Below are 22,852 nucleotides of genomic sequence, written 5' to 3'. Positions count from 1 at the left end.
TGTTGTGCATTCAGAGATGGTATTCTGCATACCTTGCTTGTAATGAGTGGTTATTTGAGTTACTGTTGTTGCATTTATATAATCTCTAACCAGTTTGCCCATTCTCCTCTGACCTCTGCCAACAACAAAGCATTTTCGTCCACACAACTGCCGCTCACTGGATATTTAGTCTTTTTTTTATACCATTCTCTGTAAACCCTAGAGATGGTTGTGCTTGAAAATCCGAGTAGATCAGCAGTTTTTGAGATACTCAGACCAGCCCGTCTGGCACCAACAACTATTCCACGTTCGAAATCACTTAAAGCACCATTCTTCCCCATTCTAATGCTCGCTTTGAACTTCAGCAAGTCCTCTTTACCAAATCTAAATGCCTAAATGCATTGAATTGCTGCCATGTCATTGGCTGATTAGCAATCTTTGTTACCAAGCAATTGAACAGGTGTACCTAATAAAGTGGCCTGTGAGTGTGTGTATATATTAGGGATATGTCGGTATCAAATTTTCTTGTTGCAGTTAATTGCTCATGCTTTTGTCATGATACACGGTATTAGAGTATTGAAATTTAGTTTAAAAAAGTGGTCATAATACAGTATAACAGGTTAACTTTAACGATACAGAAAGATATATAAACTTAAAAGTTTTACACAGATTAAAGTGCAAAAGAACTATAAAGACCAATCGGTATCACTTTACAATAAGACCTCATTAGTTAACCATTAACATTCACAATGTGCAATAGCTACATTTGCTACAGAAGTTATTTAATCTTTGTTAAAAAATACAAGTCTTAGTTCATATTAGCTTATTAAATAATACAGTTGCAACTTTAGATTTTAACAATATGTTATGACATATTGGAATTCCTGAGATTAATGAATGTTCAGTAGAATTTTTCATTGGTGGTTTGTTAACTAATGAATCAACTAATGGTAACTAATTAAGCCCTAATGTAAAGTGTGAATTAACTATAAAGAATCAAAACACTTTCAAACAATATCTAGGAGATGTTGTAGATTATAATGAAAAAAACATATTTGAAAATAAATAGACTCTTCTAAATATTTAAGTATTTGGCTCTGTGAAGAACACCATAGTGAATACACAAATCTGAATTACTATTTAAATTATTTAAATATGTTTTAGTAAGTAGTGCAGCTGCTTTATTTATGGGGTTCCCAGGGTAAGGGCTGAGAAACTAAGAGTGCTCTCAAAACTCTCAAGTGTTCCCGATGTGCTTCTCATGTGTGCTTGTTTACATCAGAGCGCACACGCTCTGCACACCTTCAAGTGTTTTGACCAGTTGATGGGAACAGTATTCTTAAAATGCCTTATATATATATATATATATATATATATATATCCCCCACTAGTCTGTTTTATTAAAACAATTATGAACATTTTTGCATTTAGATACAGAAGAACTTTGCCTGTTGAACATAAAAAATATATGAACCAACAAAATATCTGGATCCCCATGTCTGCCATGCAAATCCACTGTTCCTGCTCATTCCTAGACTGGATCTCTTTTCTCCGCTTTCCCTAATTTGCAGATTCAATTAGATTTTTGGGGGGGGATCAAACTGACACCGTGTGTCCCAACCAGCCATGACGCGATGAGATAAAAAGTATATTTTCCATGTAATTTTTGTCCTAACCACCTGCAACAGTGACACGTGACATTAAGCTACACAGAGTTCTGTTTTAGAATTGCTTTTTATTTTCTGCGACGTTGTGGCAGGAACACATACAAAATATGACAGTGATAATTTTTAAGTAATGATTATGTGCTTTACTCAGTGTTAAAAGTGTCTAATGTGAGTTTGGATATCATTTTGCATGATCTTTATAGCCATAGTAAAAGCAACAATAGATACTTTACCTCAGATCTTGAAAATAAATTATGTTAAAGCAAACTACATTAAAACCGTAAACTGACTGCGAACCAACATCCATAACAAAGATGGTATCACTCACTCACTCACTCACTCAAAACTGTCCAGTTCACATTTGAATCATCTATTTTCAGTGTCCACTTTTCTTTACGTAACACTCGCCATATTTTTGCTGTCACATCGTATATCTACACTGGATGCGACAAACCACTGCAAATCATTTGAACTTTGTGTCAGCACATCATAAATAGAATGATTCAGCAGTTTTCTGTCTGGGATTTGTTGCACCGCGCTTATGATGTATTGAGTACAACCTGTGTTATGGGAAGTATTCCCAGTTCCAGTTGACCTATAGTAATTAATGCTGCCTAACAATCCTTTAACGGATTTGAATGATAGAAATGCAAAAATGTGTTATGTGTATGCCAGGTTAAAGAGATGGGTCTTTAATCTGGAGTTTGTTTATCAAGATGGAGTTCAGGCAGCTGGAGTTTGTTTATTAAATGCACAGAGCAACCACTCAATAAAACATTACAATAATCTAACCTTGAAGTCATGAACACATGAATTAACGTTTCTGCATTTTTGAGATTAAGAGGATAATGCATTTTTGTTTCTGCATTTTTGAGATTGAGTTGCTGCCCTGGATTAATCTGGAAATTATTGTTTTATACTGCTCTTTTGTAATCTGGCTCTTGGGGGCAGTAAAAGTATATTGCAGCCCAGCTTCAAGTACAATACAGTCAAAACCATGCCACTGGGAATGGGAAAATTATGTTTGGAATAGTGCTTGATTTTTTTTTTTCTGTATATACTAAACTGTGTGCAGTTTGTGGTTGAATCTCAAAAATATTCCTATTCATATTCCGTCCCACAATAAAAAAAATAAATTAAATAAATAAATAAAACTGCTAACTTGGAGAAAATCTAAACTTTTTAGAACCATTTTTTTTTACTCTATTAGAGTGTAGATTGTAATACTATACAATGGACTACCTTAGATCACCACAAAGGCACAACGACATTTACAACATTTACATCATATTTTTAATAAGCATTGAATCACCAGTTTACTGTAAAGAAAATCCAAATTATTTATTTCAAGTTGCATTGCTGCACTACTAAAAATATGACTAAACAATTGATGACAGCTTACTCCACCGTGTGACCGCCTCTCTCTCTCTCTCTCTCTCTCTCTCTCTCTCTCTCTCTCTTTGCTTGTTGCATGTTGGGAGTGAGGGTGAGGAGGACTGAGTGCACTTCTGAAAAGTTTTGAAAAAGTGAAAAAGTTTTTTTCCTTATGTTTTTTTTTTCTTTTTCCTTTCTCCATCATTATTCGAGTTTAAGTTAAAATAAGTATACGTTTCTATTGTGTGCCAGTGGAATTTTTGACACCCTGATGGCATCTATTCCCGGGCAAACCACATAATTTATCACTCCGAAATAGGTGTAGGTGTGTACCAGAGCCTGGCATGACAATAGAGGACCTACTTTTAGTTGTGGGAGACCAAATACTAGCTTGCTTCAAGCAGTCAAACGTGGGGACATTGCGTCTCTAGACGCGTCTGATCCATAGTCTGGTCGCGTTTTTGCATTGACTTTGTATGTAATCTACTCGTGCAAACCGTTGAACTCGCGATTGAAAATTATGAAATCAAACACAACATTTATAAAACTTTACCTCATCCATTAAATCCATGATTTATCTTTCTGTCTGATTGATGGCCGTCAGCAGTTGGGTAGAAGACAACAAATCCCAATCATTCCACGCGATTGTTATTGTTTTGGTAGTGTGCCCTCTCGTGGCAGGTCCTACAAACTGTACCTTAAAATACTTTATGATATTCCAGTTTTAACCTCAAAGCACAGACAATTATTAGAGACTGAACTTACCTATAAAGAAGTAACGGCTGCTGTTATGGCACTCTCTGTAGGTCGTGCACCTGGAATAGATGGACTGTCTGCCGATAAAGATCAGTCTTACTGCATAAAAGATGGATCTACTGTAGATAATCTACATTTAGTAAGAGACTTAAGTGATAAATTTATTTCAATGATAAGGTTATTGTACATTGAAGCCACATGTATAATAAAAATGTCTGGTGGCCTAAGTACTCCTGTGAAAGTTTAGAGGGGAATTAGACAGGGTTGTCCCTTTTCGGGCCAACTTTATAGTATAATTATTTAACCTTTGTTATGTAAACTAAGGAAAGATCTAGCAATCTGTCAAATTATCTGCATATGCGGATGATGTTACATTTTTAATCAGAGGAGATAATGATGTTAAAGTGGTAAAGAATGCTCTAGATTGTTATGGAAAGGAATCATCAGCCACCATCAAATTAACTGGTGTAAAAGTGATGTTGTGTGGTGAGGTCAATGTGTTAAAAGTAAAAAGGGAATGGAAGGTTTTGAATATCTAGGTGTTTTTTGGGGGACAAATTAATACAAAAAGCAAAATTGGGAGGACCTGCTGGAGAAAGTATGTGCACGGTTGTCTCCTTGGAAATGGTTGGTGCCCCAGCTGTCCTACAGGGGAAGGGTGTTGATATGTAATAACCTCTTAGCCTCTTCCCTTTGGCACAGAATGATTATCCTTGAACCCCCAGAAGACCTTGTGAGACAAATTCAGAGATGTTTGGTGATTTTGTTTCTGGTCGGGCCAACATTGGTTAAAGGCACCAGTGCTAATCTGCACAGACAGGAAGGAGGACAAGGCCTAGTGGATTTCATATCTAGTGTAAAGACCTTCAGACTTCAAGTGGCTCAGAGACGAATCTACGGGAATTTTGTGGGCTGGGCTGGGATAGTATGTACCTTATTGAGGAAAGCAGGCAACATGGGACTAGATTGTCACCTGTTCCTGATGGAGATAAACAAGTTGGATCTTGCAGGACTAACATCATATTATGAATAACTTCTAAAAGCATGGAAACTTCAAGTTTTCCAGAGAGTTAAACAATGCCCAAAGTTTGTGGAAGAGAAAAGAACCATTGCTTTTTAACTCTGTATTGAATCTGGATCTTTCTAAAGATATATCACTCAGAAAAAGTCTATGGGCTGCAAAAATTGCTGGGAAGAAACTGATTTTGAACTACTATCTTTTAAGACACCTTGTTTGGGAGTTTCAGCAATACCGGGAAAAAATCACTGTTTACATTGTATGTCAAGATACTGCATCTTTATGCTCTTACAAACGTAAAGGAGTCTAAATTCAATTCAAGTTTATTTGTATAGCGCTTTTTACAATACAAAACATTACAAAGCAACTTAGAAAATTAGTAGAAAATTAGGAAAAAATTAGGTTTCTACAATATTTAGTAGTAGCTTATAAGTGGTGACTGTCAGTTTATGTGCATATGACAGGGTTTTTCAGAAAAATTAATACAAGACGTAGTCAGCCAGACGATGAACATTATTAACAACAATTATTATATGATGCAATCACACTTGTAGCAATATTTGTTAGTTTTGTATGTTGTTTCAGGGTTAGCATCATCTGAGGTCCTCTGAGGGTCAGCATCATCTCTTCTCAAGTGTTCTGGATTCAGACTGGAGCTTATGTAAATCCTAGTTACCGGATGTAAATCCCGTGGCAGAACAGAGTAACAAATAGAGAAATAATTAGCGTAGCTGCTGTTCCAACAAAGTAAAATGAATTAGTTTAACCAAAGATAAAGAGTAATAATGCACATTTGATCAGATACAACTGCAGTCACAATTTACGAGATGCATTATTCGAATGCTTGGCGAAAAAGATGTGTTTTTAATCTATACTTAAACAGAGAGAGTGTGTCTGAACCCACGGACATTATCAGGAAGGCTATTCCAGAGTAAATGTCAATGTCAATGTCACCTTTATTTATATAGCGCTTTAAACAAAATACATTGCGTCAAAGCAACTGAACAACATTCATTAGGAAAACAGTGTCAATAATGAAAAAATGATAGTTAAAGGCAGTTCATCATTGAATTCAGTGATGTCATCTCTGTTCAGTTAAATAGTGTCTGTGCATTTATTTGCAATCAAGTCAACAATATCGCTGTAGGTGAAGTGTCCCCAACTAAGCAAGCCAGAGGCGACAGCGGCAAGGAACCGAAACTCCATCGGTGACAGAATGGAGAAAAAAACCTTGGGAGAAACCAGGCTCAGTTGGGGGTCCTGTTCTCCTCTGACCAGACGAAACCAGTAGTTCAATTCAAGGCTGCAGCAAAGTCAGATTGTGCAGAAGAATCATCTGTTTCCTGTGGTCTTGTCCTGGTGCTCCTCTGAGACAAGGTCTTTACAGGGGATCTGTATCTGGGGCTCTAGTTGTCCTGGTCTCCACTGTCTTTCAGGGCTGTAGAGGTCCTTTCTAGGTGCTGATCCACCATCTGGTCTGGATACGTACTGGATCCGGGTGACTGCAGTGACCCTCTGATCTGGACACAGACACAGGAGAGGTGTACGTTTTTTAAAAACTGGCTTTTCAAAAAAATATTTTTTTTCAGTGGTTGTCTAGTTAGGCATTTTGTTTTAAAACATAAAATGAAAATAGGCTATAATGGCTTACCTGGATATGACTGTCTTGTAGTCTGATATAAAAAACTCTCCGACAACGAGCAAAGAAAGTATTTGATTTATTTAATTGCTTTATTCCTTCAAAAAGATTTAAAATGAGGAGAATAACTTTGTTTGTCCATTTTCCCGCTTCTTGCTTAGCGCTGTCACGGTTGCTAGGCGACAGGATATGAGCAACGGGTAAGGGAGGAAACTGAAAGAAGGGTAGGCTGTCCAAATTCACAAACACCGACTTCCAGGTTTCGCGGTCGTCGGAGGACCCCTCCTCCTTCAACCGGGTAGGAAGGATCCTAAGGAGGATGCAGACCCTGAATTTGGACACAGCCGTTGATTCAGTGCTCATCGGTTTAAGAAGATCAATATTAAAAATTTAATACACATACTACAAATTGGTTAATGACCTTGAAACTTTTAAATAGAAATGAGGCAAAACTTTTTTGGTATTAAAGTGTTTAAAAGTAAAAAATAAAAGTAAGGGCAAAAAGTCTCTCTCTCTCTCTCTCTCTCTCTCTCTCTCGCTCTCTCTCACTTGAGCACACACACACACACGTGATGCGCAAAACTCCATATTTGAACATTCAATAGCAAGTACATAAACTAATAACAAAACATATTTAAAGTAGCTTATTCAGAAGCACCAGATTGTCATAGTAAAATCAGAATGAAACATTCATCCATAAGTTGGTTTCTATTTTGTTGTAAGTAATCTTAAAGATTCATAAATGCATCTACTTTCAGAAGGCCAAATAAAGTGTTTTTGCTTTCGCCCAGATGCATCTCTCTGACATGGTTGCTTCAACACTAACCGCAGTTACTGAAACCTCGCCTTCTTTGTTTGCGTGAACATTTGGGGGGCATTACGCAAATATTTCCACATAGTGACGTAGTCATGTGGGGGTGTTTAAATGAGCCATTTTTGGGGGGTGTGGCAGAGTCTTAACTTTGGTAAAGAATATTTCTTAGGAATTGAGACTTTAGGAAAAATTGAAATGGCATCATATGACCTCTTTAATGAAGAAATTTCAGAAACATGGTTCCATTGTCCCATTGACATCACTCGCACAGAGCCTGGGGCCTGGTTAGTGCTTCCCAGCCCATTCTGCTGGCTCGTTTGGGCAGTCAGACTCCACAACGAGACCCAGTTTGCCAGGCGCCCTCCCACAAGCGGTGGCTTTTGACCAATCCTTGAATCGGCCCTATACAAGCTCCTGTTTAAGATACTGATACAGAGGTGCATTATCAGGTTTGTTCTGCTAAAGGATCAGTGCTTGAAGTGGGCCGGTATACAGAACCGAAACTTCTGTATTTTAGTCTTTAGCTGTGCTGGCACTTAACATGCCTTTCTGAAGCAAATGGCACACAGCATCATTTAACCAGTGAGGGGAAAATTAATGAAAACTATCGCAAAACAACTTGACAGAAGTTTTGTTCTTATAAAGTTTTAAAAAGTATCGAGTCAATATTTTACCAGTGATTTACAATTAAAAGATAATTTACAGTAACACTAGTTTATTACTTTGTGTCAGAAGTGCGAATCAGTGATGCTAAATAATATAATGTGAGGATGTTTAGGCGCTGTAATGTTTCACTTTAGACTACTGTTTTCCTTTTAGCAAAATTTTGGAGGTGCAAGAGCATGTCAGAAGAAGTAGAATATTAATTAGTTACTAATTTTAATCACTAAATTATAATGAAAACAATACCTTAAAATGAAAAGAAGCAGGTTTTTGCGATCATTAATGTAAACCGATAATCTCCAAGGAAGATCCATTTAGCAAATTCAAACCTTTGTACAAAACAGCGCTAATGCTGAGAATACATGTCCGATTTCATAAGAGATTGTGAAGAGAACAGTGACTCAATTCCAGATGTCAGTACATTATACTTTTCATTGTTTATTTGGCTTAAAATAAAGAATGATTTATAATGGACACTGGCTGGCTGAGGTGTTATGTGGTGGTAAGAAGTTTAGCCATTCTGAATTTATCCAGTCAGATCAGGGCAGGAGGTTTAGTGGTCTTTGGCGTCTCCCTGTGGTCCTTTTAGGTATCGCAACTTGACGTGCTTATTTGGAGACGTTTATTTAATTGTTGATTGATTTTGGGCACTACAAACAGCCTACATTGTGAATTATGAAAATTAAAAGGTATTATTTAATGGTTTTTTGACTAGTTTGTTCAACAGGGTTTTAGAGAGTGAGAGGATGCCTGAGTAATGGAGAAGAATGTGTTAGTGCCGATCTTTAAGAATAAGGGTGATGTGCAGAGTTGCAGCAACTATAGGGGGATAAAGTTGATGAGACATACAATGAAGCTATGGGAAAGAGTAATGGAAGCTAGGTTAAGGAAGGTAGTGGAAATTTGTGAGCAGCAGTATGGCTTCATGCCCAGAAAGAGCACAACAGATGCAATTTTTGCTCTGAGCATTTTGATGGAGAAGTATAGGGATGGACAGAGGGAGTTGCATTGTGTGTTTGTAGACTTGGAGAAAGCGTATGACGGTGCCAAGAGAAGAGCGGTGGTACTGTATGAGGAAGTCAAGAGTGGCAGAGAAGTATGTCAGAGTGGTGCAGGACATGTATGAGAGGAGCAGGACAGTGGTGAGGTGTGCTGTAGGTCAGACAGAGGAGTTCAAAGTGGAGGTGGGACTACATCAGGGATCGTCTCTGAGCCCCTTCCTGTTTGCTATAGTGATGGACCAGTTGTCAAAGGAGGTCAGACAGGAGTCTCCTTGGACAATGATGTTTGCAGACGACATTGTGATCTGTAGTGAGAGCAGGGAGCAGGTGGAGGAAAACCTGGAGAGGTGGAGGTTTGCGCTGGAGAGAAGAGGACTGAAAGTCAGTCGGAGTAAGACTGAGTACATGTGTGTGAATGAAAGGGAGGGAAGTGGAACAGTAAGGTTACAGGGTGAAGAGGTGAAGAAGGTACCGGAATTTAAGTACTTGGGGTCAACAGTCCAGAGTAATGGAGAGTGTGCGAAAGAGGTAAAGAAGCGAGTGAAGGCAGGTTGGAATAGGTGGAGAAAGGTGTCGGGAGTTCTGTGTGATAGGAAAATATCAGCGAGAATCAAGGGGAAGGTGTACAGGACAGTGGTGAGACCAGCTATGCTGTATGGTTTAGAGACAGTGGCACTGAGGAAGAGACAGGAATCAGAGCTAGAGGTAGCAGAGCTAAAATGTTGAGGTTCTCTTTGGGAGTGACAAGATTGGACAGGATTAGGAACGAGTACATCAGAGGGACAGCTCATGTTGGACGTTTGGGGGACAAAGTTAGGGAGGCCAGATTAAATTGGTTTGGAGATGTTCAGAGGAGGGAGAGGGAGTATATTGGTAGGAGAATGTTGGACATGGAGCTGCCAGGCAGGAGGCAAAGAGGAAGACCAAAGAGGAGGTATATAGATGGAATTAATGAGGATATGAAGCTAGGGGGTGCAAGTGTTGAGGATGCAGAAGATAGGGATAGGTGGATAGAGATGATTCGCTGTGGCGACCCCTGAAGGGAAAAGCCGAAAGAAGAAGAAGAAAAGGTCTTATTTAATATACAAAATACAAATAAATAAATAAGGGTTGGGGATTGAGTACCCGTACTTATTTTTTTCCACATCAAGCACTGTACAGGATTGGTTTGCAGCGATCAACCTGAAGGTTGCCTACTTTCACATCTCAATATTGCTTTGACACAGACAGTTCCTTTGGTTTGCATTGAGTGTCGGGCATAACAGTACAACCCCCCCACCCACCTCCACTTCAGGCTTTCCCTGTGTCTCTGTGTCTAAGGAAATTGGGCAATCTTACTCTCAATCTCGATGACTGGATATTTCAAGCTGGCTCTCGAGATCTGATGGGCAGACACAGGGACCTTGTGCTCCTCATGGCACACTCAGCATGTCCATTATGCATGACTTGGAGGAGTATCCTTAGAACAAATGTCCAGGCATGTTGTTCTTACAATAGACGTCTCCAAGACAGGCTGGGGTGTCGTGTGCAATGGACATGCAGCCTTGGGCTCCTGGACAGGACTTCAACTGCAGTGGCAGATTAATTGCCTCGAGTTGCTGACAGTACTACTTGTACTGCACCAGTTTTAACCATTGCATCAGGGAAAGCATGTGCTGGTCTGCATTGGCAACATTGCGACCATTGAATACATCATCCATCAAGGAGGTCTATGCTCCTGTCATAATTCACAGCATCTCCTCTTCTGGAATCGGGCACAGGTTGCTAAGCAACATTCACATTCAGGGGCAGCTAAATCATGTGGCAGACAACCTGAGTATGCGTTTTCTCCACCATGAACCTTTTTGCACAGACCCTGTGAAAGATTTGGGAGGTTGAGGAGCAGGTCTTGTTGGTTACACCTTCCTGGCCCACTTGGACCTGGCTTTCCAACCTGATGCTCCTCGCAACAGCCCCTCGCTGACGAATCCCCCTGAGAAAGGGCCTTCTTTCTCAGGAGCAGGTCACAATTTGGCACCCACAATTTGGCAACACTTCCCATAACATCCGATGTACTTACTACATCGTAAGAAGAATGGCATCTATGCTAATATTAGTCTGTTTCATTCTTATTCCAAGGTCACCATAGCCACCCAGATCAGATGGTCACTGCAGTCACTCGTATCCAGTCCATATCCAGTCCAAATGGTGGATCAGCATCCAGAGATGACCTCTACAGCCCCGAATGTCAACGGAGACCGTGTCAACTGGATGAGCCCTAGAGACAGATCCTCAGAGAAGACCTTGTCATCTAGACAGCCATCAGCACAAGACAACAAGACAATGTTAACCAGAAGAGTCCTCTGCTCAATCTTACTTGTGTTGCAGCCTGGACTGAAACCACACCATGCCATTTATACCCCATTTTATAAAGCGCTAAATAAAAAAAGGTGACTTGACTTGACCGGCTTCCAGATCTGTGGAACCTCCATGTGTTACTCCTATATGGAATGCGGAGGACTTAGGTGACTTGTCACAGACAGTGATAGCCCCCTCTACCAGGCAGGCTTATGTCCTGAAGAGTCTGTTCGCTGACTGGCTGGAGATGCTTGATCAGTGCTGTGCTTTCCTTTCTGCAAGAGAGGTTGGAGTGGAGGACCTCTAACTAGAATGTGTATGTGTATGTTTCCGCTATTGCAGCACATCATGATGCAGTGGACAGCAGGTCCGTGAGAAAATATGGCATGGTCATCAGTTTCCTGAGAGGTGCAAGAAGGTTAAACCCTTCTTGGCTATGCCTTGTCCCCTCTTGGGATATCTCTGTGGTCCTTCTGGACTACAGGGAGCCCCCTTTTAGCCACTAGAGTCAGTCAAGCTTAAGGTCCTGTCTCTTAGGGAAGTGCTCTCACCTTTATCTAGAGGGTGTAGCATTGTAGGGGGTGTAGACCTGCAAGCATTTTTGTTCAGTGTTTTTTCTCTTCAGAGGACAGCAGAAGGGGAAGGCTGTCTTTAAACAGGGGTTGGTCCACTGGCTAGTGGATGCCATCACCTTTGCGTACCAAATACGAGGTTAGCCATGCCCCCTAGGAGCGAAGGCTCACTCCACTGGGCGTGTCACCATCTCCTGGGTGCTGGTGCATGGTGCCTATCTAGCAGATGTCTGTAGAGCCATGGGCTGGGCGACACCTAACACCTTGTGAGGTTTTACAGTTTCTGGGTTGAGCCATTTTCTTGTGTGTTTGAGACTTACAAGTATGTGGCAGAAAGGCCTCTGTGTCTTGCTTGCTGTGCCATTCCCCTTCAATAGGGGGAACAAGTTCCATTAATCTCTCCAATCATGTTCCTCAACTAACAAACCCTGGAATGAGCATCTGCCAGTCTGTACTTGTGTTTGCTTGCCCCTTCGGTCAGCCCCTGTACCTTGCTCGGTGCCCCACATGTATTGATTCCCTTCGGGTAATCCTATGTGTGTATTCTTCGATGGCAGGGTTTCCCTGAAGGTAAACCTGTGTCTTCCCTTGACAGAATTACTTCTGGCTAGTCTCTACTTTGATAGTAGTTCCTCCCCCTTTCAGACAGGATCTACTGCAGTGACTTGTCTTATGTAGTACTGCCCAGCCGGTCAGTCCATATGGTTACTCTCCACATGTTACCTTCCTTCGGGCAGGATGTAGTGTCCTCCTCTGCACAGACTTAGGCATGCTTCTCCAGTGTAATGCAACTGGTCTTTCTTTACTTTGGGTAAAGGAGTAGCAGCTGTGACCCTCTGCGCTGTCAGTACTGCTTTTTTCATTTTTGTTTCGCTACAAAAGACTATTCGGCCCATGATGGGGCACTGGTTAGGTTGCACCTTGGGGATGCCAGTTGTTACTTGGCATGTGAGAGCTTGCCTAGATCTGCATTGTCAATCCCCATAAAATAGTTCACTGGTTGTGGCATTTTCCATAAGGACTCCTATCTTCAGTGTCAATGAAATGTCGAATGTGTCTGACTGAAAGGGATCATCTCGGTTACGTATATAATCCTTGTTCCCCGAAGGAGGGAACCGAGACGTTACATCCCTCCTGCCAAAGCCTTGAACTACACTGCTGAATGGCCAGGACATGGTCTCGACTCCTCAGCGCGCTGCCCTCTTATATACACGTGTGTTCGGGGTTTTTTTGTCTCAGTTAATGTTGTTATTTGCATTTTTGTCAGTGTCTTCGATTGAACAAATGCAGCATGTAACCTGTTGACATAACAGCTCTAGCATTGTGCAGCATTGAATTATATATCGCTGACTGTAATATCAAGTTTTTCCTGAATTAATTTATAATGTAAATAAAACAAACTCATTCGAATTCAAGTTTTCTGTCACCATTTGACTTTTTTTTTCACCTCAAATACTGAAACAACTATTTCTACAGCATGCATTGTTTCCATTAATGACCAAATCATGTGATTATAAGGCATGAAATGTAAATTGCAAGTGTGAAACATACCTTGAACCGGGGTTGAAGGTTTGGAAGGATGATAACCTGGGTTTTAGCACACTGAAATCCCTGATCTGACAACGTCAATGACTTTGACCTGAAATGTTCTTCAGAGATGCCATTCTTTCATATATGCTACTACAGTAAATATATACAATACAGTTTAAAAGTTTTCTGGTCAGTATAATTTTTTTATGTGTTTGAGGAAAGTTTCTTCTGCTCACCATAGGGACATCTATTTGATAAAAATACAGTAGAAACAGTAATATTTGTAAATATTTTAACATTTTTAGCCTCATTGCTCTAAACTTCAGGGTCACGTAATCCTTCGGTAATCATTCTAATATGCTGAATTAGTGTATCAAACTCTTTTTCAATTATAAAATGTCATTGATTTACACTACAAGCTATTAGAATGGCATCTTTTTGGACCAATGTACATGTTTTTGTTTTTTTTGATTAGTTTGGGCCTTTTTTTTTTTCCTTTTTTTTATGTTCATCCTCTAGTTTAAGTTCATTATTTTCCCAGGAAATAAAAGCCTTGTGAGTACAAATTACAAAACATATGCAATCTTTTCTAAGATGTTCTTTTATGTATATTGTAATGGTGCAATAAACTGTCCTGTTTAAAATACCTAGATTTGTTCTGACTGATAATTCATATGCCAGGCTTTACAGGGCTAAAACCAAAATTTGTCATGGCAGTATACAGCAACTTGCAAGAAATACAGCTGTATTAAATGAGACATACAATTTATTTTTCTCACTTCATTTAGCAGCACAATCATTTTCAACTGTGCTAATAATAAGAAAAATCAAGAGAAGCATTTATTAAGACAAGGATCTAGTGTAATGGCTGCTGAAAATGAAAAAGCTTTAAAGTAAAATTAAAGTAAAAATTACATTTTAAAATATATAAAAGTAGAAAACAGTTTTCAAAACTAATAATATGCTCCTGTGTTTTTTGATCTAGTAGATGTTTTAGTGAAAACAGGCTTTTCAACATTGATCATTCTCAGAAATGGTTATTGAGCAGCAAATTGACATACAGTATTAGAATTTCTGAAGGATCATGTGGCACTGACAACTTGAGTAATTTCAAAAATGTACTGTTTTTACTGTATTTTAAATCATGTAATTGCAGCCTTGTTGAGCAAAAGAGACTTCTCTTCTCTAAATCATCTCTAAAATCATCTAATCTCCAAAATTTGCCAGCAATGTAGGTTGTTTTTTTATTTACAATAATTAAATATATTATATAAACAACTTTTTAAATATGGACTTCAAATTCTAATTTCTTCCTAACCACACTAGTTACTCAGAGGTTAAGTTTAGGCCTTCTTCATTACCAAATATGTTGATTGGTCACTGAGAGACGTCCAGTGCCAACGTTCTCCACGTGTGTTTGTATAAGCAGCCTGTGAGTATGAGCATGATGTGCATGATATCATGATGCTGGTTGCTGGCCATCTGTTGCATGATGGGCCCCTCTGGACGGAGCCTCAGAGGAGCGCTGCCATCCCACCAGCGCTAATTGAGAGTGACAAATCCTCCGGATTCAGCATGATAAAAGCCTGTGTTTCTGTGACATTATTGTGAAGAGTGTCAGACCAAGTTAGGGTCAACATGTGTAAGTGAGTGCTATGTACTTTATCCTGTCAATGGAAAGAAATAAACCAGCACATGTCTTCAGATTACTGGAGTTTACATCTCTATTACTGTTGCATTCAGTGAGGGTTAAAGACTTGAACCAGGAGGACAATAACTTTTTGTATAAAGCTAAAACATTAATGATGTTGCCTGTTCAAATCAGGTTGTGGGATGGTAGTGGATATGATGAAGGTTTATATATTGCAATACAGTGCTATTTAGTAAATTTTTGTCTCTGTGTTCAGATGCAGCATCATTTTGAAAAACAAGGCCATCTGTTTTGTGCATCTTTTCTAAACTTTCATTGCATCAGACGTGTAACTCAGGCCATGTGGTGCTGATCCTGCTTTAGCTCTGACACATCAGTCTGAAACGCTTCTGCCCAGCCTTCTGCTCACTTGTTTTGGCTTCTGCTGACAATGTCACATTTGTATTTGCGTGTTTATTGAAACTGATGTCCTTAACAAGGTTTTTGTGTGTTTAATCATTTAATTCATTACTAAAGAGGTACCTTTTAACAATAACAAGACTTGATGAATCAAAAGAGATTTGTTGAAATCTCTTTTCCCTGAAAACTCAAGTGTCTTTCTTGTCAGTCTGCATGTTTACAAAGACCAGCAAAAAATAATCACTACAAGTCAACTACATAAAAATGCAGAATAGCTTAATGTGTATTCTGAAAAGCAAGACTCTTCACCCCTTGGCTGACTTCTAATTGATCAAAATAGTCTGAACATAGTTGCCTGATATAAGCAAATGGTTCCAGGAGTCTGCTTTAGACTGCCTAATAAACCAGTAAAATTTATTGTTTTACATAGACTGTTGGCTGAATGAAATGAAATAAAACTTTATATTGACTTTAAAAGCCACGCTCTGTCCATTTTGTCCAAGTGCTTTTGTCTGGTACAGTAATGTCTTTAAAGGATCTTCATTTTGGGACTTTTAGCAGCAAATGTTGATAGATGAGATTTAATTTATTTGAATATCATACACAGTAGATTAATTTTAGAAATATTGCCTGCACTAAAATTTTGTAGTAGATTCATTTGTAGACAGAAAGCACCTTTGCATCAAAAGATAGACTTTCCTCCCAATAGATTTTAATCCTGATGTTTTTGGCAGGCCCTTCTAAAAAGACTTAACAGGGCATCTGGCTGTGTTTTCTAATTCTGGTCAAGTCACCTTTATTTATATAGTGCTTTTAACAATACATATTGTGTCAAAGCACTTAACTGTATTAAATAGGAGAATAATGTGTTGATAATGCAAAATGACAATAGTAAACACTCAACTTTCAGTTAAAGGCAGTTCATCATTGAATTCAGTGATGTCATCATCCAGCTCAGTTCAGTTTAAACAGTATCCGTGCAATCACTGGATCCGTATGCCTGCAGTGACCATCAGACCTGGATACAGACTGCTTCTTGTGGCTACGGTGACCTTGGTGCAAAAGTGTTTTTTCTCTACAATCTAAATTTTCTTAGAATTGTTGCTTTTTTCAGTAGAAATGGGGTTTAAATACAATTAATATTCAGTAGTAATATCAGTTTAACTTCTCAGATAAAAACAAAATATGAACTGAGCTGGATGATAACACGAATTTTGCAACATTGACATTGTTATTGAACTGAATTGAGCTGAATGTTGACTATTAAACTATTTTGTCTGGCCTTCCAAAACACGACTAGAAATTAGTGGTTAAGTTGTATTTACAACACTGTTCCAGAACAGTTCAACCCAAATATTCAGATGTGTTCAGCACATTTAATGGAGGACTGTTTCCTGATCTGCTGGCTGTTCTGACTCACAGACTGTAAGTACGTTTTTTTATATTAAAAAAATGTGTCACTGATGATTCAAATGTGAGTTTTGAGCGGTGTAGAGTAGGACTTGTAGTTTGTCATTTCTCAAATCACAAATGCAGACATGTTTTTTTGTTTACGCGGTGCAATATGCAATGTGCAAAAAAAACTGTATAAGTCTTTATAACCTGTAATTATATCCCCACTGGATATAACAAATGCCTTGTTATTAACATGATACGTAAAAATTGATAGCCTGAATGCACTGTAAGTCGCTTTGGATAAAAGCGTCTGCTAAATGCATAAATTGTATTTAATTAAATTTAGTATGTAATGGGTTTTATCGATTTTGTCTCATTGTGCCAGGAGATGGCATCACAGAATGGTGAGGGGCGTAACATTTCCGTCACACGCTTGAGGTATTCAGCCAATTACAATGCAGTAGATAGCTGGCCAAATCAGCGCACACCTCACTTTTTATTTTTGTAATGATTTACACGTTTCAGAAAGGCGGGACTTAGAGGAGAAACAATAATGTGCAGTATGTGGAAAATAATGTGAAGTGAAGTGACATTCATATGGTGACCCATACTCAGAATTTGTGCTCTGCACTTAACCCATCCGAAATGCACACACACAGAGCAGTGAACACACACACACACACACTGTGAGCACACACCCGGAGCAGTGGGCAGCCATTTATGCTGCGGCGCCCGGGGAGCAGTTGGGGGTTCGATGCCTTGCTCAAGGGCACCTAAGTCGTGGTATTGAAGGTGGAGAGAGAACTGTACATGCACTCCCCCCACCCACAATTCCTGCCGGCCCGGGACTCGAACTCACAACCTTTCGATTGGGAGTCCGACTCTCTAACCATTAGGCCACGACTTCCCCTGAAATAATGTTAATTAAAAAATAATGTGTTTTTAGGAACCTTAAACTGCATGAACACATTTCGTTACATCAAATACACAAAGATTATGTTCTTTTTAACAACATCATATGACCCCTTTAAAATGATCTGTATTATATAAAATGCTAAATAAATAAACGTGACTTGACTCGGAAAAAGACTTAAAACCCCATTTTGACTTATATTGCTAGATGGCAGATCCCAGATGAGTTTCAAATGTAGAGTTGATCAAGTTGGATCACATTGCAAAAAACCCACAAACCTGCAGGACCCAGTTACATGAAAAACAGAACTTGTCTTTCCAAAGAGATATACCATATACAACTATAGCCATGTATCACACATCGTCAAGTTTCCTCAGGAAACAATACTTTGTAATTGAGGCAATGACACTTGCAAGTAGGACTTTAGGAGAAAAATGTAAAATGACACTTCATGCCAAAAGGGTTATCTCGGACCTGTTGTCTTGAACCAATCCAGTTTGGTCAGGACCTTGTCCACATATCTGCATCTGGTTACCATTCTATGGATCCTGTGAGATAGAGATTACTTCTGACCCTCTAATTAACCTCCTATTCCTCCGTCCTGCCCTGTTCACAACCCTGTTTGTCTTTAGGGTTAGGAGTTAAGCAGAAGTGGCAACCCTTTTTGATTTTTTTTCCCTAAACCCCTACTTGCAAGTGTCATCGCCTCAGTGACAAAGTATTGTTTCCGGTCTCTTTGGAAAGGCAAGTTCTGGTTTTCATGCAACTGGTCCTGTAGGTTTTGTGGGCTTTTTGCAGTGTGATCCAACTTGATCAGCTCTGCATGGTTGAAACTGACTGAATTGCACTGTTTGTGGATCAAGAAAAGAATAGATTTGAAGATTTGGTTGTCTTCATGGAGCTCATTAGAGAGGATATTTTCATAAATCTAGAGAATTTTACCAGTATGCTGAAAGAAGATATTCTGCCAGCAGTCCTAAACTGACACTGGTCTTCATTTGCCACAGATTATGAAATTAAGATGATTAGTTAATTGGTCGCTGCCCTTGATTTGCTGTAAACACTGGCTGAATTATGTCTAGATCAAGTAACCGTATTGATCAGTTATGTCTAGATCATGAATAGTATTGATCAAGGCCTCTTGCCATGACAGCTTGTAGTTCAGACAGGATTTGATTCTCGTGTAAATCACATGGAGTCATTATGAGTCTCTTGCTGTGGGTCTTTTGTCTTTGGGTTGTTGAGAGTCATCGGTGAGGCTGGGGAGTTTTGTAGGGATGAGAGTGTTTTGTTTTGGTCTTTCCCTCAGGTCACCCTGGCTGTGTGTTTAAGGTGGCCTTAGTGAAGCTGTCTGCTCAGGTAAGGCTGGGGACATCTGGCTCAGGAAGCCATGTCAACCCAGGCCCTATCCCCAGTGCTGTGAGGGTCACCAACCGAAAATTGAACATGACCAGCCTTGAACCCGGGACCTCAAGTGATCGATCCTGGAGGGAATAAATTGGTGGAAACCAAGCTAGAAGGTGCATAATCACACAGACCTGCCAAACTGAACACACAGTTCCTACATAAACCAGCGACTTATGTGTTGAGATGCAGAGAGTGTGTGGTAGGGTTCTGGATGTGTATCTAAAAACATATCGGTGTCTAGTTCTTGATTTAGGATCTCCAGTGGTCTGTGATGGATCAGTTTCCTTTGCGGTATTTGAGGCTTTAAGGAGGCTACGGTTGAGACTGTGAGTGGATATTTCTCCCTTGAATCTAGGAGTGTTATTTTTGGTAAGTTCATAATTTTTCTTGTCACTGAACTTCTTCAGTATGAGTTTGCTGTTTAACATTATTATAACCTGCAACCGCAGTCCAAAGTAACTGTATGTGTTTGTTTTAAACCTGTTCTGGTGTACTGGGTTTGGATGTTGAGGGGTAACATCTGCAGTGTCAAGAACATCAAAAGTCATGGATATTTTTAATTACTCGGAAATTGGATAATGATCGTATGCAATTAGGTGGAAATGCCGTGGCGAAGAGCTGTCAAAGGGCACAGGCTCTAATCCGGAGCGCTAGATGTTTAATGCAGTTTACTATCATGATCTAGAGCACTTTAACCATTTAAACCTGGTCAGTTTATTAAAAAAAAAAATTGATTAAGAAAATCAATAAAGCATTTGAAGAATTTCACGATTCCTAACCTAATAAGTATTTTTATATGAGTTTTGTGGTGAATTTTGATGTATTATTCGCAGTAGTATAAATTGCATATACTGAAAATATATCTTCTTAATATTTGGAGGTTGTGTTTTGTTGAGCAGAGACAGATTGTTCAGATGTGTGCTAATATGTCTGAATGTTGTTTTTGGTGGTTAAAGTCTTTATGAAATCCCTGTGAAGATTAGGCTTATGTGAGACGGTCACCTCATCAAAAAGTTAAACTGGTATCAGGCTGTGTTGTGGAGGGGCTTTGCCTCAGCAGCCCTTGCTAAAAACAGCTGTTACCTGCTGCTTTGGCTGTTTTAACTCTCAGGGTCATAACCCAATTTCCACCTCCGGGTTTGTTTGATCTCGGGCACTGTTTTATTGCATGTTCCTGAAGTTTTTAGTGACTTCAGCAATCGTACTCATACTACAGTATCTAGATGTTGATTGAAGCAGGGGAAAGTGAGAAAAATGAATTTTATTGTAGACTGGATAAAATAATTATTAATAATTTAATATTTCAATGTAACCTGTATTTATTTGAACATATACAGTTACAAGTTACAACGGTATTACAGGTAAGAGTACAACAGAATGTTGAATTTTCATCTAGGATATTTCCATTGTAAGTGTAAAACTGTCAATAAAATCAGTTTGTTTTTATGAACAAAAACGAAAAAAGAAACAATCTTCTATGTTCTGTATTAATCAACAACAAGCCACACAAGTCTATATATTTTAACTTGAAAGGTTACATTTATGATTAATGTTATTCTTACAATTTATGAATAAAATATGATCTTCTTTTGGATAAAAATGTGAACTAAAAATTGTACTTCATGTTTGAAAAGACGTTATTTCATCTGATGTAATGTTTCCTGAACTGATTAGTCAATTCTGTTTTCAAAGTGGCATCCGAGTGTGCATGTATTAAAGTGTTTTTTTTCTATAGGACAGTATGTGTACTGATGGCAGGAGAGGTCCACATTTTATTCATTACATGGTCACGTCCATGGCTGAAGCCCTCACATGTGTCATTAGCTTAAGATCAGCGCTTGAAGCGTCTCATATTTGAAATCAATAAACTTTGGCTTTTGGGATTGTGATTATAATCTTGCCATTTTAGCTAGGCTTGGTCTGATGTTGATATTAGCATGATCTGATTTGTTTGAAGGTGAGTCACACACATGTATGATGGCCTTCTGTCCGAGGATGTGTCGCTCCGGCTTGGATTTGTCCGGTGTCAGATTAAGAGAGCGTGCTCAGAAATCTTCCACTCAATTTGACGGGGCGAGGGGTGAGTGGGGCGGGTGGATTCTCCGTATATAAAAGCTGGTGTCCTCCGGACAATTTTCACTCATTTTGCTTCATGACTTTGTCAGCTTGCACGTCAATGCGACCGCCAAACGTATTCGGTTCATTCAGCTCAGGAATTTTTGTTGAATTAACTTGAGATTTTTGTGTGTGTGTGTGTGCCTTTTTCGTAATGAATTACTGCATGTCAGACATGTATGACATAGGCCAAGGTGTGTGCGGGGGATATGCGGTGCCTCCCGAAGGCGAGTACTGCATGTACGGTGGTGAAGGGCACGGTTTCACTCGCTGTGAGCCGCAGCCGTTACACCACCATCCTCCCAGCATGGAGCAGGCCTGGTCACCCAGCCAGCCCTATGGGTGCCTGTTTGCTGGGGGCAGCCCTGTGTTCAAGAGCGAGTTGTGCTCCATGGACGTGCCTCTCAGTCACTACCACCAACCAGACTACTACTGCGACGGCAGGCCGGACTTCTCTCAGATGCAGTGGATGCAAGGGCCACACCACAAAGGTATCGCAAGCTCTAGAAGAAGCAATTACGGTCGGCAAGTTCTGTGTTTAAATTCAGATGTGTTCAGTTTAGAGTAATATTTCGATTTGTAACTATAAATGCGGTGTTTTATTGTCTGATGTTTGAGGATTGATGAGATGTACAGCATTTGGATCTTTCGCAGATGTGTCCACTGCAGTCGATAGGAAGCTGTAGGAGCTTTTCCCAGCTCAACTGCATTTGTCTGAAGACTTGTAATCAGCTGGTGTTCTAGTCATTTGTGTTTGTAGTGAGTATATGAAGTCAGTTTTCCTCAAGGCAGATGTTCTAGTTGCCACATGTTCCAGTAAAGTTGTTGAACACACTATAATTTTATTTGAAACAGAACAGCTTGGTTTGACACTTGCCCTGATAACTTCATTTTAATACAGTTAAATTCAGCAATTTTTAAGTGTGACTTAAGAGTCTGAATAGCCATTTTATATACATGTTCTCTGTTCTATCCTTCATTTGTACCACTCATAAATGTTAATCAATGTTGGCAAGCTAGCATGCAGTAATTTTATTTAATTATTTCAATATTGCGTTACTCCATAAAGAAGTTATGCTCATTTTTGCTTATTAGCATGTTTGAATTGGATCATTAAAGGTCAGTAGACAGCACTGGTTAATAAAATGAAAAAGCGGCACTACATATTTGATAAAGTAACACAGATATTTTCTTGCGATACTTTACTAGTTACATGAAAATAGTAAACGGATTGTGTTACTTGTTACATTAAAGCTGCTGAATTAGGCTTCTGGACTGAATAGAGATAATTTAACAGATATTCATAGAGCTACACTGTGTAATGTATTGGTCTTCAGTGTAGGATGGAGGTTTGGGGTATTGTATGTTGTACAGATTTGTAAGGACACAGACAGAGGAACAGGCGGTTTTAGATCATGTCCTCCCTCTGACCTCCACGAAACACTCATTAATCATATTGATTCCTGAGCTACTGCCTAAACTTACGTGTGCCTTAAAACTTGTATTTCCTTGTGTTTCTCAATATTAAAGCATTCTGATCAAATTACCTTTTTTCCTCTAGTAACTTTTACTTCTCATCTGTCACATTGCTTTATTTTGTTTGCACAAAGTGCAATTTTATC

The 22,852-nt window shown here is 39.3% G+C and overlaps 1 protein-coding gene across 5 annotated transcripts in view; it reads left to right on the top strand.

Moving 5' to 3' along the window:
• LOC132104543 (thyroid hormone receptor beta-like) overlaps positions 1-22,852 on the top strand; it is an 84,398-nt gene that overhangs the window by 45,615 nt on the left and 15,931 nt on the right. For 2 of the 5 annotated variants that reach the window (XM_059510103.1, XM_059510102.1), the window contains exon 1: positions 20,927-21,721. The exons of 2 other annotated variants lie outside the window; for them this stretch is intronic. In XM_059510103.1, coding sequence (XP_059366086.1) covers positions 21,385-21,721 — 337 coding nt within the window. In that variant the 5' untranslated portion in view covers positions 20,927-21,384. Of the gene's footprint in view, positions 1-20,925; positions 21,722-22,852 lie in introns of those variants that run through there. One more of the 5 variants, XM_059510101.1, reaches the window with a different exon arrangement.

The sequence above is a fragment of the Carassius carassius genome, chromosome 25 (assembly GCF_963082965.1).
Source record: "Carassius carassius chromosome 25, fCarCar2.1, whole genome shotgun sequence".
In the NCBI taxonomy this organism is placed as follows: domain Eukaryota; kingdom Metazoa; phylum Chordata; class Actinopteri; order Cypriniformes; family Cyprinidae; genus Carassius; species Carassius carassius.
The sequence above is the reverse complement of the archived record's forward strand: the minus strand, read 5'-3'. Positions and strand labels throughout refer to the sequence as shown.